The sequence below is a fragment of the Ranitomeya imitator genome, chromosome 8, assembly GCF_032444005.1.
Source record: "Ranitomeya imitator isolate aRanImi1 chromosome 8, aRanImi1.pri, whole genome shotgun sequence".
Lineage (NCBI taxonomy): Eukaryota > Metazoa > Chordata > Amphibia > Anura > Dendrobatidae > Ranitomeya > Ranitomeya imitator.
Window position 1 is genome coordinate 161,709,433 of NC_091289.1, and position 18,040 is coordinate 161,727,472.

General features: G+C 41.6%; 1 protein-coding gene across 1 annotated transcript in view; it reads right to left on the reverse strand.

Moving 5' to 3' along the window:
• Nucleotides 1-348: 348 nt before the first annotated feature.
• Nucleotides 349-18,040, reverse strand: part of LOC138648195 (ADAMTS-like protein 2) — an 80,953-nt gene continuing 63,261 nt past the window's right edge. Inside the window, exons 10-16 of the mRNA XM_069737705.1 lie at nucleotides 16,706-16,949; nucleotides 15,661-15,752; nucleotides 15,277-15,403; nucleotides 13,491-13,704; nucleotides 12,974-13,129; nucleotides 9,142-9,286; nucleotides 349-1,048 (exon numbers count right to left, since the gene is read on the reverse strand). Of these exons, the coding sequence (XP_069593806.1) occupies nucleotides 930-1,048; nucleotides 9,142-9,286; nucleotides 12,974-13,129; nucleotides 13,491-13,704; nucleotides 15,277-15,403; nucleotides 15,661-15,752; nucleotides 16,706-16,949 (1,097 nt within the window). The 3' untranslated portion in view covers nucleotides 349-929. The remainder of the gene's footprint in view (nucleotides 1,049-9,141; nucleotides 9,287-12,973; nucleotides 13,130-13,490; nucleotides 13,705-15,276; nucleotides 15,404-15,660; nucleotides 15,753-16,705; nucleotides 16,950-18,040) is intronic.

Sequence of the window (18,040 nt, forward strand, 5' to 3'; positions counted from 1 at the left end):
TGTAAGACATAACCAGGAGGAACAATGAGAGGAGAAGGACAATAGAAACAGGTCACCGCTTCTGCATTTTTCACCCACTCCTGGTTTTGGCTTAGGGTTAGTGAACGTGGCTTTAGAATATGTTCACACATTGCGTTTTTGCAGCATTTTTCACCCACTCCTGGTTTTGCTTACGAATACTGATCAAATACTGAACGTGGCCTCACTCTCGTGACTCTACAACAGAGGTCCCCAACTCCAGTCCTCAAGGCCCACCAACAGGTCATGTTTTCAGGATTTCCTTTGCATTGCACAGGTGATGCAATTATTACCTGGGCAAGACTAAGGAAATCCTGAAAACATGACATGTTGGTGGGCCTTGAGGACTGGAGTTGGGGACCTCTGCTCTACAAGACCCGGTAATGACTAGTGTCTGTCTCCATCCATCGCCCCATTGAAGAGTAGGATGAATTAGGAAGAACTCGTGCACACTCCAAGGGGCGGACTAGGAGCTAGCAATGTCTCTGTGCCTGCTATGGCCTATAATGCCCGTAGTAATAGAAAAATAACATGTAAATGCTGCATTTTTCCGTTAGAATAGCACCTTCAATATGGTCAAGATAATGCAGCTGATTATTGACTCCGCCGTGGGCAATCTGTGGGTCTCTGGAGCTCCTGACCAGCACACGGAGAGGAGAAGATATACAGACATGGAGGATCTAGTGCAATAGAGGCATCGTATTCACATAACAGCAGGTTGGTGACTGCGCACCATAAAATTCTGTTAAAATAAAGAGGTAAAAAAATAACCTTTGCCAAACACACCTTGTACTACCATCTAATACACCTCAAAAGTGTGACAGGAGGGCTATCAAAATAGAAGCACTTGGCACCATCCATAATGTACAGAATTTACAAATGTTAGGGGCAAACACTTTAAGAGACTGTAGTCAGGAGGCTTTTCCCCCGCAGGCTCGGCAGCAGGCCTTCCGGTAATACCAGTGGGAGCACAGCTTCACCTTTAACACCAGGGAGCAGTTAGCGGTCGCCTTGTCTTCACAGCTTTCATCTGGATGGAAACAAAACAATCGGTTAGGACGTAACAGAAGGTTAATGTTAACTTTTTAAGTGAACAGGACATTCCTAAAGACCCTCAACCACATTAGATGAAAATCGGCAGCCAATTTCACTGGGATCGGCCCGCCAACCTGATGTGTTTGGGGGTCTTCTGGCTCTCCCCCAACAGATGATATGGGGGAAGAGACCAATCACGGAAATTCAATGTCAATGTCTGATCCTTTACTTTTCCCATTGGAAAAGCATTGCAGTGCTGATCATGGAAAAGAAGCTAATCTTTTTTTTTTCTAGTTCTGGACAACTATTTTAAATATGGGAACATTTTTGGGCGCTAAAACTTTTTTTTTTCTATTGGCCTGATCGTTGTATCCTTGGGAGGGATTTACTGTAGAGTTTACATTTGTTGTGTTTAGGTGCTATTCTATGTTCTTCTACCTTCATCTTTCTACCTTATGCCTATTGGAAACAGGTTAACTCTCGCCGGAGCCAAGCAATCAGACGAACTACGCCGGTTCTATAACTCCCATAGAAATGAATAGGGATTAACATGAATGAGAAATAGAGTAGCATATTGAGTACATTGAGGTATTCTGTTACCACAACTCCTAAGCAGCTCAGCCGTTTTCTTAGGCTCCACTTAAATGCTCAGAGCTGGACTTAGTTATTCCTGACTAATTGAGATGAGGATAACTCTTTAAAGTCATCCTTACCAAGCAGTCCTAGGGGTCTTCTCCATTAAAGCCCCCATAGACATTAGACTAACGTAGTCTGAACCCGCCTATAGCGGTAGAGTCTGGCAGTGGCTCTATCATAGTGAACACAGGAACATTGAGAGATGGCTGATGGCCAAACAATAGTCTGCAATGTTATCTCCTACACTATGAACTGCCACCAAACTGTAATTATCATTTATATGGTGCGAAAGTAAAATATTCATATTCTTGTAATGTCACAAGAGCTTTTAGGATACAACAGAAAAAGCCCAATCAACATTTTCTTGTAGAACGCACATTATTCCAGCCCTACACATTGAACTCGGTTCTGTCTGGTGTAAGGGAAACTATAACATCAGTAAAATAACAAGTTAGGTCTGGATCCACATTATTGTCTCTACACGAGGACATAACCTCTCTTACTACTACTCAGGTCATTTGTTTACAGCTGTCACTGATCACCAATTATGTTGTTGATGCTAATATTTACTTATGTGTATGTACCGTATGTCTTAGGCTACGTTCACATTCGCGTCTTTGGACGCAGCGTCGTCGCCGCAACGCACGACGGATGTGAAATGCACGCAAAAACGCATTGTTTTGTGACGCATGTGTCCATTTTTGGCTTGATTTTGGACGCAAAAAAAATGCAACTTGCTGCGTCCTCTGCGCCCTGACGCTTGCGCCAAAAATGATGCATGTCCATGCGCCCCCATGTTAAATATAGGGGCGCATAACACATGCGTCGCTATGCGTCGCCGAACCTGCGCCCGACGCAACGAAAATGTGAACGTAGCCTTACAAATTATGCACTGTAGCACATACTATGGATTATTGATTATCACATTATGTCTATGCCTTATGTATATGATTGGGATATAGCATAAAACTGTTGTAATTGCTCCTAAATACCTACTGTATGTAATTTGGTTGCCATAAATACCATGCACTTGCATTTTTGGATTGCTTGAAAACAGTCTACATCTTGGACCGAAACGTCGATGATGGGCCATTAAATTGCACGTGAATCTTTATCTACTGGTGTGCTGCCTTCATTTTTTCGATTTATTTACAAGGTTTGGTGTATGCCTGGGAGGCTTTTGCACCCAACAATCTATTTTTTTGTGCTGCTTTTTGTCTTTCTTCTCTCTCTATAAATATACCGTACATTATATATATGCACTGCTCAAAAAAAATAAAGGGAACACTTAAACAACAGAATCTGACTCCAAGTAAATCAAACTTCTGTGAAATTAAACTGTCCCCTTAGGAAGCAACACTGATTGACAATCAATTTCACATGTTTAAAACCTGGACGGTGCCAAGATGCATCTGTCAAGGCTGAGAACCACTGGGGAATGAGCTGCTGGTGACTAATGGTGATGTCATTGAGGTTACCTCAGGTCACTGAGGCTGCGTTCCCAGCCGGGTTGAACTGTGGTGACCTCGGTGAGATAACCGCTTGCACATTGTGCAAGCAGGGATCTCACCGAGGTCACCGCAGTTCAGGGGCCCGGTTGGGAACGCAGCCTCAGCAAAGGCTAATTCACACTAAGCGAGGTCCCTAGCGAGATAGCTGCTGAGTCACAAGTTTTGTGACGCAACAGCGACCTCAGTAGCGATCTCGCTATGTTTGACACGTAGCAGCGACCAGGCCCCTGCTGTGAGATCGCTGGTCGTGTCGGAATGGCCTGGACCTTTTTTTGATCGTTGAGGTCTCGCTGGGTAGCACACATCGCTGTGTTTGACACCTTACCAACGACCTCGTTGACGACTCAGACACCGACACATAGGCGTGCATTTGCGTTGCCTTTTCCCCACCCCTCCGCTCCGATTGGCGGTCGCTACTGCGTTCTGATTGGCGGTCATGCCTTCAACAGAAGGCGACATAGTAGCGCTTCCATCCTTTGTTCCTAACCGCGTGGTGGTTTGCAGATCGTTGTAGAGTTCTCCGGCCTGCGACTCCTCTTCGATTTATCTATTCTTCAACGGTTCTTCTGACACCTATATTTTGTGCACGGTAGGCATTGTTTGGGGTCTCAAATGCGTTTTCATTTTTCCTTAATCTGCAAACCACCACGCGGTCAAGAACAAAGGACGGAAGGGCTATTGTGTCGCCTCATAAGGCAAGGCCGCCACCAATCAGAACGCAGTAGCGACCACCAATCGGAACTGAATGGGCGCGGAAAAGGCAACGCAAATGCATGCCTGTGTGACTACAACATCACACAGGACGTCCCTTATCGAGGTCTGAATCGTCATAATAGCTGCCATGTGACAGGGTCACAACGACCAACGACATCGTTGTACAGGTCGCTACAGGTCACTGCATCGCTGCTGCATCGTTGGGAAGATCTCACTGTTTGACATCTCACCAGCGACCAAATAGCGACGCAGCAACCATCCCTGACAGGTCGTATCGTTGTCGGGATCGCTTTAGCGTCGCTAAGTGTGATGGGGCCCTAACCGGCGGTAATCTTGATGACGTCACTGCTAGTCTCTGACGCTGCACTCCCAGCAGCTCATTTCCCAGTGGTTCTCAGCCTTGACGGACGGGTGGGGGATTCAATGGAATGGGCGTTAGGTGAATATAACAGTGTTTTTTTATTTTTAAATAAAAAAGTAAAAGTGTACATGTGGCAAACACTGGATGTTCGCCCATCCCCCCCCAATGGGGTCTGTGTTCGGGTTCAGGGTCGTGTACTGTTCAGGTTCAGGTACTAGAACAGTACCCAGACCAGAATCCAAACCTGGACTTTTTATTAACTGTTAAGCTGAAGCTACCGGACCCAAACAGCCAGGGGTCCGCCCATCTCTAGTCAGACACAGAGCTAGCACACACACTTAACTTAAGCAAAGCTACAACTGACATTGGACTACAGACAGCAACCCCGCTAAATAGCTTGCAAATAATGAAATACCGGAGGCACCTGGGGAAATGTCTGCAGGCTAGACCAAATTGAGCAGCAGGACTGTCAATCAAAATGCTGACAGCCCAGCATGCCCCAGGAAGGAACAGACTGAATGACTGGACCGGCACTCACAGAACCGACAGTCCAGCACACTACATATCTCATAGTGCGGCTTAGCTGGCACTCAAGGAGTCCATAGGCCACAGTCAGATATGAAACAGTGACATTATCTTTACAGAGATATATAGAAGAATTAAATGTCTACATCCAGCATGCCTCATCCCTCTGTCCCCACATTATCCGATGGGTGAGATTTAAAGGTGATGAATAGAGACTGATGAGCTAAAAGATAAGCACTTGGATAAGAACTGCAGGCAAGACTGCAGTATATCAATACAAATGAAGATCAGAGAATGATAGAGCAGTGTGCCTGAAGACAAAGATGCTCATACAGGCATATAACTGATCCACGTGTTGTATTCCCTCTGGGATTTCTGTCTGTATGTTTGGATGTTTTCTGCCCACATTATCAGTATACAAACAGTTTACCTTATCTCCCGTCTACAGTGATGTAAAGCCGTCAAATCTGTTTCCTTGTACTGCGTTTCTTCTGGTTCTGAGTGGGTGTACGTTTACATACATCTCTCACCAGGCTCTGCCTAGGGCTTATCCCATTTTATACTTATGATGTGGGTTGTAGGACATCTCTGCCTCTTCAAGAATCAGCACCACTTTTGTCTACAGAGGAGTCAAGTATTGCAGCTCCGACCCATTTAAAGGGGACCTGTCAATTGCTATAAATATGTAATGGTTTTTTAACTGGTATAAATCCCACCGTTCTCCTGAATCTGATGTTATTCTTATTTTGTTTTTGTACCGCTCTGTTCCTGAGATATGGTCTCCTCTTCCCTGTATCTAGTCTATTTAGGCAACTGGGTGGGACCCTCAAGAAGACACTCACAGAGAAGAGTTGATTACCGCACCCCTTGGATAACAAAATTAGATTTACAGTAGATACATGAAAGAGAAGGCCATATAGGCACAGAAGAAGTCATCAGAAGAAAACTTCCTTTAGCAAAGGCATCAATTTAATCCGTGTAATAGCGCCATTATGGCCAAACCTTTATACTGATAAATCCTGCTGACAGGAACTCTTTAATTTTGTAAATCTCCCTCTATTTGTTTTGCAAAAGCTATTAGCGTTACAATTTTATATGCTTTTTTAAAGAAAGGAGATATTTTTATGCTGACAGGTTCCCTTTAGGGTGCCAAATATTCAAGAAGCGTACGTCAACTTCCTGCTGTAAAACTGCTTCACATATAGCAAGTTTTGCAACCTTTGGCGTTATGTAGTGCAAAGTAGGCACAGCTTCAGCAAGAGGGTATGGGGCAACAAATCTATGACAATTTATGCCGCAAAATTGACAGAAATTACGACAGAAATATAATACAGTCCCTGACTAGACAGCAGCTGAAAGATGTACCAAATTCATTAAAAAGCGTGCGCATCTTAAAGGGGTTGTCCAGGCTTGGGGTTCAAGTCTGCAGTCACTATATGTGACTGAAGACTTGTCAATCTTTACAGCATGCACAGTGCATGCTCTCAGGATTCTCCAGTGCCGGCACCAGGAAAGGCAGTCATGTGAGTGCGCGTATGTGATTTGCAAATTTCCAATCACATTCCAACTAGACGTGTCCAGACTCACTCAATTCACTTGTATTGAGTGAGACCATGTACGTCTAGTCGGCATGTGACCGCATGCAGGCAAATCACATACATGCACTTGCCCACTGTAAGTGGCTTGGATAATGCTTTAATGGATTTGATGCATCTTACTCAAGATCACTCTTCATCAAAACTGACATGTAAAACCCCGGTCTTAATTAATTCTGTGTCAATTCTTACAGTTAGGTCCATATATATTTGGACAGAGACAACATTTTTCTTATTTTGGTTATATACATTACCACAATGAATTTTAAACAAAACAATTCAGTTGCAGTTCAAGTTCAGACTTTCAGCTTTCATTTGAGGGTATCCACACTAAAATTGGATGAAGGGTTTAGGAGTTTCAGCTCTTTAACATGTGCCACCCTGTTTTTAAAGGGACCAAAAGTAATTGGACAGATTCAATCATTTTAAAAAATATGTTCATTTTTAATACTTGGTTGAAAACCCTTTGTTGGCAATGACTGCCTGAAGTCTTGAACTCATGAACATCACCAGACTCTGTTTCCTCCTTTTTGATGCTCTGCCAGGCCTTCACTGCGGTGGTTTGCAGTTGCTGTTTGTTTGTGGCCTTTCTGTCTGAAGTTTAGTCTTTAACAAGTGAAATGCTGCTCAATTGGGTTGAGATCAGGTGACTGACTTGGCCATTCAAGAATATTCCACTTCTTTGCTTTAATAAACTCCTGGGTTGCTTTGGCTTTATGTTTTGGGTCATTGTCCATCTGTTGTATGAAACGACGACCAATCAGTTTTGCTGCATTTGGCTGGATCTGAGCACACAGTATGTCTCTGAATACCTCAGAATTCATTCGGCTGCTTCTGTCCTGTGTCACATCATCAATAAACACTAGTGACCCAGTGCCACTGGCAGCCATGCATGCCCAAACCATCACACTGCCTCCGCCGTGTTTTACAGATGATGTGGTATGCTTTGGATCATGAGCTGTACCACGCCTTCGCCATACTTTTCTCTTTCCATCATTCTGGTAGAGGTTGATCTTGGTTTCATCTGTCCAAAGAATGTTCTTCCAGAACTGTGCTGGCTTTTTTAGATGTTTTTTTATTCTTGATGCTTATGAGTGGCTTGCACCGTGCAGTGAACCCTCTGTATTTACTTTCATGCAGTCTTCTCTTTATGGTAGATTTGGATATTGATACGCCGACCTCCTGGAGAGTGTTGTTCACTTGGTTGACTGTTGTGAAGGGGTTTCTCTTCACCATGGAGATTATTCTGTGATCATCCACCACTGTTGTCTTCTGTGGGCGCCCAGGTCTTTTTGCATTGATGAGTTCACCAGTGCTTTCTTTTTTCTCAGGATGTAGCAAACTGTAGATTTTGCCACTCCTAATATTGTAGCAATTTCTCAGATGGGTTTTTTCTGTTTTCGCAGCTCAAGGATGGCTTGTTTCACCTGCATGGAGAGCTCCTTTGACCGCATGTTTACTTCACAGCAAAACCTTCCAAATGCAAGCACCACACCTCAAATCAACTGCAGGCCTTTTATCTGCTTAATTGAGAATGACATAATGAAGGGATTGCCCACACCTATCCATGAAATAGCCTTGGAGTCAATTGTCCAATTACTTTTGGTCCCTTTAAAAACAGGGTGGTACATGTTAAGGAGCTGAAACTCCTAAACCCTTCATCCAATTTTAATGTGGATACCCTCAAATGAAAGCTGAAAGTCTGAACTTCAACTGCATCTGAATTGTTTTGTTTAAAATTCATTGTGGTAATGTCTATAACCAAAAGTAGAAAAATGTTGTCTCTGTCCAAATATATATGGAGCTAACTGTACATACATGCCATGCAACACAATTGCGTTTTGGGCTTTTTCTCTGTCTCGTGGGACAAGGAAATGTAACCTTGCGAAATGGGAATATACGTAATTACCATCACAAAATAATTCAACTAAAATAGATTTATTTACATTGACCCAATGGCTAGCTGATAACATTTCTAGGTGATATATACAACTAAAATGTAAAGTTAGACAAACATGTCTAAGGATTAGCCAAGTGTATCAAACTGCACAAGCTACTGAGATAACTTTGACTAAATTATGCAATTTTCAAAAATCTGCCACAATGTTCCCTGCGTGACGCTACAAACATGACTTTGCGCCAAGCCTACAAATAAGAAGAGGCGCCAGGAATACTGGCAAGTAGGAGGCATCTCGCAGGGTTCAGTGGCCGCGGAATACTGAATTGGCCACTGGACCACAGTCATGTAAATCGTTTTGCTCAACTCTATTCCGGGCATGTGTGGTTTAGTAAATTCTTGTACTCCCTGTGAAATAACAACATTGGTGGTTGTGTTGTACAACTCTTTATCCTTTGTTACTCCTCCTGTATATGTCTGAAAACATTGACAGCTACATATTACCATTGCTCTTGTTATTAAAGTATGACCCTGCTCTCGCTGACACTGTCAGCATGAAATGAGACAGTATCACAGAAAATAGCCAACAAGATGAATGGTAACACTTAATTTTCAATTAATTCACACGTGTTCAGAAGAAATGGCAAAAATAGAGCTCTAAGAAAAGATTTTTCCAGAACTGTTATTTCATAAGAAATGTAAGTATTTACTAATGCGGATAGGTCGGGAGGGTTGAGGAGTCCTGTTCAAGCAAAAAAATATTAATTTGGCCAGAGCAGAATATCGGTGCACAATCATACGTGCACATGCTTCTTACAATATCTAGAGAATTATAGCAAGGCTTCTTACCTGGGGCTTCAGTTGGACATGAATGAACTTGGCAGACCTGTCCACTTTCTGGCTTTGTAGACTGATCACATCCCTGGCTTAATTCTTCCCCTTGGTAACATTTCACTTCTCTAAGCTGGTGTCCTGCTCCGCAGGTCTTACTGCACTGTATATAAAAAAATATTTGGATGTAAAAAATATACATTCTTATTTAAATACAGTTTGAGTTTTAATATTGCCAGTACTGTGAAATCCCTGAAGAAGCCATATTTGGTTGTCTTGCCCCCTAATTCCCACTATTTATGTTGGTATGAGTGTTATATTTTGACATCTTTCAGACATTTATTACCTTGTTTCTCCCATTACTATAGGGTATATTTAGCCAATACATTATACAGACATGACTGAAAATGTTGGCACCCTTGAAACTGCTCCAGAAAATGAAGTATCTCTCCCAGAAAAAAAAACAGCGAAAAATACAAATTGGACATAATTTCACACAAAACACCCAACATAGGCTGGACAAAATTGTTGACACCTTTCCAAAATTGTGGGTAACCATCTTTGTTTCAAACATGTGATGCTTGTTCAAACTCACCCATGGCAAGTAACAGGTGAGGGCAATATAAAAATCACACCTGAAACCAGATAAAAAGAGGAGACGTTGACTCAATCTTTGCATTGTTTGTCTGTGTGTGCCACACTAAGAATGGAGAACAGAAAGAGAAGAGAGCTGTCTGAGGACTTGAGAACCCAAATTGTTCAAAAATATCAACAATCTCAAAGTTACAAGTCCATGTCCAGATATCTTGGAGTTCCTTTTTCCACGGTGTACAGCATAATCAAGTTTACAACCCATGCCACTATAGTTCATCTCCGTGGATGTGACCGTCAGAGAAAAATTGATAAAATGTTGCAAAGCAGGATAGACCTGATGGTGGATAAGCAGCCCCATTCAAGTTCCAAAGAAATTCAAGCTGTCCTGCAGGTTCCGGGTGCATCAGTGTCAGCCTGAATGATCCGCTGACATTTGAATGAAATGAAACGCTATGGCAGGAGACACAGGAGGAACCCACCGTGGACATAGAGACATAAAAAAGCTGGATTGCAGTTTGACAAAATGTATGCGAGTAAGCCAAAATCTTTCTGGGCAAACGTCTTCTGGACAGATGAGAATAATATAGAGCTTTATGGTAAAGCACATCATTCTTCTGTTTACCAAAAACAGAATGAGGTCTACACAGAAAATAACACAGTACCTTCAGTTAAATATGGTGGAGGCTCAAAGATATTTTTGGGTTGTTTTGCTGCCTCTGGCACTGGTTGCCTTGACTGTGTGCAAGGCATCCTGAAATATGAAGATCACCAAATGATTTTGGGTGGTAATGTAGTGCCCATTGTAGCTGGCCAAATATTATCATTTCCCAGGCCAGATTTGACCCGCAGGCCAGAGTTTGACACAAGTGATATAGAGAGATTACTTTCTGCAAGGAATAATATAAGCGCATTGGCAGCACATATCATATTTAAAGTGGGATAAATTATGGGATTTGAGTAAATTTGCAAATAAATTTTTGCAACTGTTCTATTTATTTGAATGCGGCATGAATAAAATCCATGTACCCGCTGCAGAATATTTTGGAATGGAAAGTTGTGAATCAAATCTGTAGTGTTAAAGCAGATTTGTGTAATTACAGTCGTTATTCCTTCCCCAAGTATTTACATTGCGGGAGGAGAATGACCAGATGTGAGCTACTGACCCCAATCCTGCTTTACTTGCATCTCCAGCAGGTGCTACTAGGGATGAGATTACAGTAGAGCACCTGGTCAGGATCTGTATGTTAGGTCTAAAAATCCTTACACATGTAGAAACTATGTGTATTTCTAAGAGCAGAAAGGTGGTCTTTTTTTAGAAGAAGGGGGTAGCTATAATTTTTTCTCCAAGGCAAAATGAAACATGGTTTCTATGAAGCTTTCATGGGGCCAGATGCTGTTACATATCTTGGATACAGATTTAGATTGACATTTCTTGACGAAGTGTACTTTATTCAGGAATGTTTGGCTCTAGTGATAAGCCAACGTGCTCGGATAAGGCATTATCCGAGCACAGTCGTGTGCTAACCGTGTGCTCAAAAAATATATTAGAGTCCTCGTGGCTGCATATCTTGTACCTGTTCAACAGCCGCAACAGATGCACGGATTGCCTAACAAACAGGTAATCCCTCCCTCCATGTGTTGCGGCTGTCAAACAGCTGCGAGACATGCAGCCGCGGGGACTCGAACATATTTTTTGAGTACGCTGAAGACACTCGGTTAGTACCCGAGCATGCTCAGGTAACACCTTATCCGAGCACGTTCGCTCATCCCTACTTGGCACCTCAGGGATAATGAAGTCTAAAGTGAGTAGTAAGTTGTCATGGCTTGTTTCCAAGATGATGTTTCATTTGACCCATTGTTGACTTTGTAGAAATGCAGTAGATTTTAAGAAATCTAGCAGAAAGTTGACAAGTGCTATTATGGAAAGAGTAACTAAACTTTTTTTTACCTATTTTTTTTAATCATTTAATTCAACATGGAAAGTTTCAAACTTTGCAAATCACTTTACTAGGAGATTATTCCTTATTTGTTCACAGGAATGAAGATAACTTCCTTAATAAAGTGATTTGCAAACTTTCAGAACTTTCTATGTTGGACAAAACTATTTTAAAAAATGAAAGTTTAGTTACTCTTTAAAACCCAGAAGAATCATATTATAGAACCAAGAAAGACTGCAAAGTTCTTCCTCACTTCTGTGAGATTATTATTATTATTATTTTCATTTATTTATATAGCACCATTGATTCCATGGTGCTGTACATGAGAAGGGGTTACATATAAATTACAGATATCACTTACAGTAAGCAAACTAAGAATTGCAGACTGATATAGAGGGGCGAGGACCCTGCCCTTGCGGGCTTATATTCTGCAGGATGGTGGGAAAGGAGACGATAGGTTGAGGGTTGTATTATTATATATATAGATGCTATTATAATACACATCATACAATCACCGATCAGCTATAACATTAAAACCACTGACACTTTAATCTTGTGACAAATGCACTTGACAAGGGGGGATATTTTGGCCATAACTGAACAGTCAGTTCTAGAAGTTCAGGAAAGCATGAAAATAGACAAGCATAAGGACCACAGTGACCTTAACAAGTTCCAACTAGTGATGGCTAAATGACTGGGTCAAACAACTCCAAAATTTCAGGTCTCGAGGGCTTCTCCTGGTACAGGGGTTAGTACTTACCAAAAGTGATCCAAAGAAGGACAGATAGGAAAGCAGTGTCAGGGTTATGGGTTCCCAAGGTTTACTGATGGAGGATTGAAGACTAACCCATCTGGGCTGATTATATAGGGGCGTTATGGTAGCGCAAATTGCTGAAATAGTTAATTCCGGCTGCCTGTGACAGAAAGCTGTCAGAACAGACAAAGCAATGTTTTTGGTTGAGTAGGTGCTGATCGGTCAGAGCGCCATTGCTGAGCCCTGTCCACTGCTACAGTGGTGGAATTCCTGAGATCAGAAGCTGATCAAGCATCTTATTTAGGCCGCACCTCCCGATTTATAGGACTTAAAATTTCTGCTGCCAAAGTCTTAGTTCCAGTTACCATAGGACACCTTCAACGTTTTTGTGGTGTGCCTGGCTCAACAGTTCAATGGTGTCTTGGCACCATATTGGGTCTGCACAATATTAGTGGGGTAGTTTTATTGTAAGGGTTGCGTTCGGTGTAAATAAATCCAAGAAAACAAAGTAGGAAACAAATTAAGAAGACACAATATACACCACCAGTACTGCAATAACACTCACTGGCCCCCATTCTGCTGTCGTCCAGTGATGATCACAGGGTGGGCCCAGGCATGTCTTCTCAGTCGGAGGCTTAACACTTTCATCACACTGGTTGGATTCTGCCGAGCATTTTACTTCCCTTTTCATTGCTCCCTCAGTTCCGCAGCCTGCAGAGCACTGAATAAATAGGAAAAACATATTATATGGTGAGGAGCGAAGAAAAGGGTAACCCTCAAGAAAGTGATGAAGTAATTAAAGCTGAAATTTCAAAACATATTAATTATATTAAGAGTGTGAGTCAGTGGCCAAAAGGGAAATAATTAACAAGAAAAAAATAACTTCTAAACAGCTCATCTACCATGTCTCCAGCTATCATGCCAACTTAGTGACCAAAGAAGAAAGAGGTTGTCTCATCACCAACCCTTTTCATTTCGTACTGACTTTGTTAAAGGGACTGAAAATGTAGGCATTCATGTCGTTTCTTTCGGAATTAATACATCAATCACCAATAGAGTTGTATGCAAGGTCCTAAACATACCTCTGACCAATCTGAGAACTCCCACTGAGGTCCACATGGTTTATTCTTGCATACTTTCTTCTGTGGTGGTCTTTGGAGCTGTGCACCTTCACATTGTTCATCATATACAGAACTGTCCAGGCCTGGCGCAAGCATCTTCCAACAGCGTACAGAGCGCACTTGGACTCCTTGACCACAGGTTCGCGAGCACTCGCTCCAACCACTTGACTCCCATCTCCAAGAAAGAATAAGAGACCAGAATATAAGGCAAGAAGGCAAGCATTCACTGTAGTTAGAAAGAAAGCATACTTTATAAACCAAAGGACTACATCTGGGTTTCACAGCTAGACATCTCCACTACAATGGAAGGAAACTTGGGTTATCACTATGGTGCAGTCCGGTGTCATATATGAGGCAGAAGGAAGATTGGAAACTGAGAAAATGGAAAGTGGGATAGAAGGGAAGAAGCCGATAAGATGGAATGGCTTTGTCCAATTGCTCTAATGTCAATCAATCATCAAAAAGAAAGAACTGTTTTGGTGCTGTTTTAGCCCATTGAAAGAAGATCAACGCTCTCAATAAGAGAAACAAAATCATAATATTGTAGATATGATACCTTTTAATTGCTAAAAAAATAGACAAACAGTGAGTAAAATAATTGATTTTATTTTTGCTAGCCATTAAAAAGTACCATATCTATAAGATTATTATTTGGTTTCAATCATGCCGGTACATTTGTGTTCAATCAGCATAGTATTTCATTTGGCTTTCATTGTATGAGCTGCAAGAAAGATGTACAAAATCAATTTACCAAAAACCTTTTGGTGAATGGGCCATTGAGAAGAGTCTTTGTGGGTATCCAAAGTAGGTTAAAATTCAAAGTATAGTAACTTTGAGGTATTGGGACATTGCCACTAGGTGTGATGAATGTAAGACACCTGTCCCCGGTTCCAAGCGTGGCCAGCCAGTCCTGTCTTCTGCCAATGTGCTATGATGATGTACTCTACTCACATCATTTTATATCCATCTAGTTGGGTTTTCCTGCTGCTGCACTGCATCACACCTGCAAACTCTGCTATTTGGGTCTTCATTTTGTAGAAACAGTATATGAAACCACCCCACTGTCCAAACTCGGTCTTCAATGGTTCCAGCACGGCTGCATTTTGCCAGAGTTTGCTGGACAACTCTGCTATTTCGTGGTTCCAGCACGCCTCCATTACAAACTCAACTCTGCTACACCCGTCCCTTATTGCTGTCTCAACATTGTTACACCATTGTGCTGTGTCTCCTAAATTGATGTTCCATTGCAAATTCTGCTCTACTACACTAATTCCTCATTGATGGGTCAACTCTGCTTCGGCACTCCAAACAGGTAAAATATCCAAAATTTATTTAAGCCATTTTAAAAGACAAACAAAAATTTAAAAAAAAAAGCTGACGCGTTTCTGGTCGCGGTAGTTGTACACTTAGTCAAACCTGTTTGGAGTGCTGAAACAAGTCCTTCTCCTTCTCTCTTCTCTTGAGGATCCACCTCTATAGATGAGACTTGAAGTTCCAGGAAATATTAATAGGTAGGCCAATGTTCCATGATGGGATGTTATAATTGTAAATGTTCTATCTAGCACCAGCATCCTCTAGTTTACTGATCCATCAGCTTCGAGATCCAAGTTATTTGAACATTGTGACTTTCATGTGTAACTATACTATTATTTTTCTTAGCAAAGTGAGAAATATGATTTATTTTTCACACATAAACTTTATCTAATCCAAAGTGAATGGCAAAGTACAGCGTGCCCTTCTCCCATACCTTGGCATACAATCTCGCCCTGCACAGAATTCCTGAGTAGGTTCTGGCCTCATCACCGGGTCACAATGTGACTCATCTACTTCCCTTCCATCATAACGGATGCATAAAGCATATGTAGAACTGAGACCTGAAAAAGAAGTAATGCAAACTGTTTCAGATGTACAGTAAAAATCAATAAAGTGTAGGGTATAGAAAAACCTGTAAATGAGTCAGTAATGTTACTGGCTTAGATCAAAAGGTGTTGTATATTTGTAATAAAAAAAAAAAAATTATCTTCACCCCCAAATTCAGACTTCGGGCAATTAGAAGTTTTGCCTTGGTGATTCCAATGTATATTTTTATACCAAGGAAACTCATTTCAATAAAGAATTAATCCAACATTACCGGAGCTGCAAGTGGAGCTGCAGGGTGAATAGGCAGAAACCTTCCAACGATACATATCGGCTCGGCTGACGTCATGACTTGATAATAAATCACTGCAATTAAAAATATACATGGAGGTCAGACCATGAAGCTTGTTACATCCTTGTAAATTAATGTAAAGTTTTAAAACTGAAATCTGTTCATGCCGGTACCCGTCCATCATTTGGGAGTGGAGAACCGCTCTACCACAGGCCACTTCTTCCTGCGTTATACTTAAAATGGGACAATATCTAATCCCAAATTATGAGAAGAATTTGGTAACCCAACTCTAATTAAAAATGACCTTTCACGTAATTATACAAATTATTACTTTACTGGCGCTTTCATATGGCTGCAAAGGCGGGCCGAAGAACTCAATCGTCACTGCCACCTCCATCACCGCAATTCTTTACACTTGCCCCTGTCCTACATTGCAAAACACATATTGAGCAACGGAAGTAGAACTTAAAGAGGACCTCTCTCCAGGTCAAAAGTGACCAGCTTTTGCTGCTCTTATTTAATTTCCTCTCCATCCCTAGGTAGTACCTTTAGGCTATGTGCACACGTCAGGTTTTTTTCCTGACAAAATCCGGAGAATTCTGGCAGAAAATCGCGGTTTTTTCCGCGCTGATTTTTTGCGGTTTTTGCACGTTTTTTGCGCGGATTTTTTGCGGATTTTTTGCGGATTTTTTTTTTCCTGAAAGTCATTTTGGCTTATAAATCCGCAAAAAATCCGCAAAAAGAATGAGCATGTCCATTTTTTTTGCGGAATGCGTTTTTTTTGCGGTAAAAAACGCATCCATCTGAACAAAAAATCCGGAATACATTCTAAATGATAGGATGCATATTTTTAGCGTTTTTGATGCGGAATTATAGTGTTTTTATAGCGTAATTCCGCAAAAAAACGCTATAAATCCGGACGTGTGCACATACCCTTAATACGGCGTTGATTAACAGCAGAAAAAAAAAAAATAATAATTAAGAGTATACAAATTTGTGTCCAAGTACACAGTGCACAGAGGCGTACCTGCTGAACCCGGGTGCTTGGAGCGGCTGTGTCATGGAAACTGATCCAAGATGTTCATAAGCAGCTGGCAACATCAAACTGTCCCTGAGTTGTTCTGCTTCCTGTGTGGACTCTGCCAGGGTCGGACCCCCAGGACTGCCACCAAAGAGAGACTGGCAGAGAACAGAGTGGCTATGCTGATCACAAATTCTCCATAATTCACTCTGCAGTAACCCCTGAGGAGCATCTGTGCTGGGCTGGAGGCCTGAAACAGGGAAATGGAGCAGTGATGACATTTACACAACATTTGACATTGCATATGGAGAAGGGTGAATCATTCCGCAAAAAAAAATTTAAAAACCCAAGAAGAACTTTAAAGCTGATGTCTTAAAGCAAAATGTGCTTAACTACGCAAATGTATCAGCATGTGTGTTTTATTTCTTGCAGAGGAGCTGAGATACACAATTTGGTTGGGCTTGCAGATAAACATGTGGATATATTTATAATAGCATTGCTGAAAGAACTTAGTCCTCACTTAACAATCAGTCAGAAAAGATCTCACTTGAAGTGGCAGCATGTTGAAAATGCTTCATTTGAGCAATGTCTTACAAGTCATGTGAGGCTTGATTTGCATTGCTCAACCCAGAAATTTGTATGTGGGTCCTTGTACACGGGCAGATAACTTACCCGCAACGAGAGATGATTGTAGATTGTAAAGTGCTGCGAATTTGTTGGCGCTATATAAATAAAAGTTATTATTATTATTATTATGATCAACAAGCTGATCAATGATATAGCAAGTCAATCTGCAGCCCATTGATGACTCAATTTGGGGTTTCCGTCGTAAATCCCCCCAAAAACATGTGCCCAAGATGGAGTCATTGAGATGATTCAGTTAAACGGACTCCAAAGCATAAAACTTTGAACTCTGTTTCATCTTCATTCTGGTGGTGTCCGTCTTGTCAGACGGACTCAATAATGTAGTTTATTACCCTATTGTGTCTTCCTGGATAGGATGGACACCACAATTTGATGTGTTAAATGTTTTTCTGTGTTGAGATAATCTTATAAATGAACTGTGTAATGGCTGTGTCTTACCATGCAGAGCTGCTCCAGTACATGGTAGTTAAAATACCATAACTTCTGGACAGGGGGAGGCATAAGTCCCTAATGATAAGTGAGTATACAGACAAAATAGCAGGGGCTTGCAGCTGATGCTTTTTGAGGTAATACATTTTCCTGCCTGAGGTAACACATTTTCCTGCCTATTTTATCACAGGAGAGAGTGTTTCTGCCACCTCTCTCCAGCCCTTTAAGCTCATCATAAGTGAAATTAGTGACATAGTCACTCCAGTG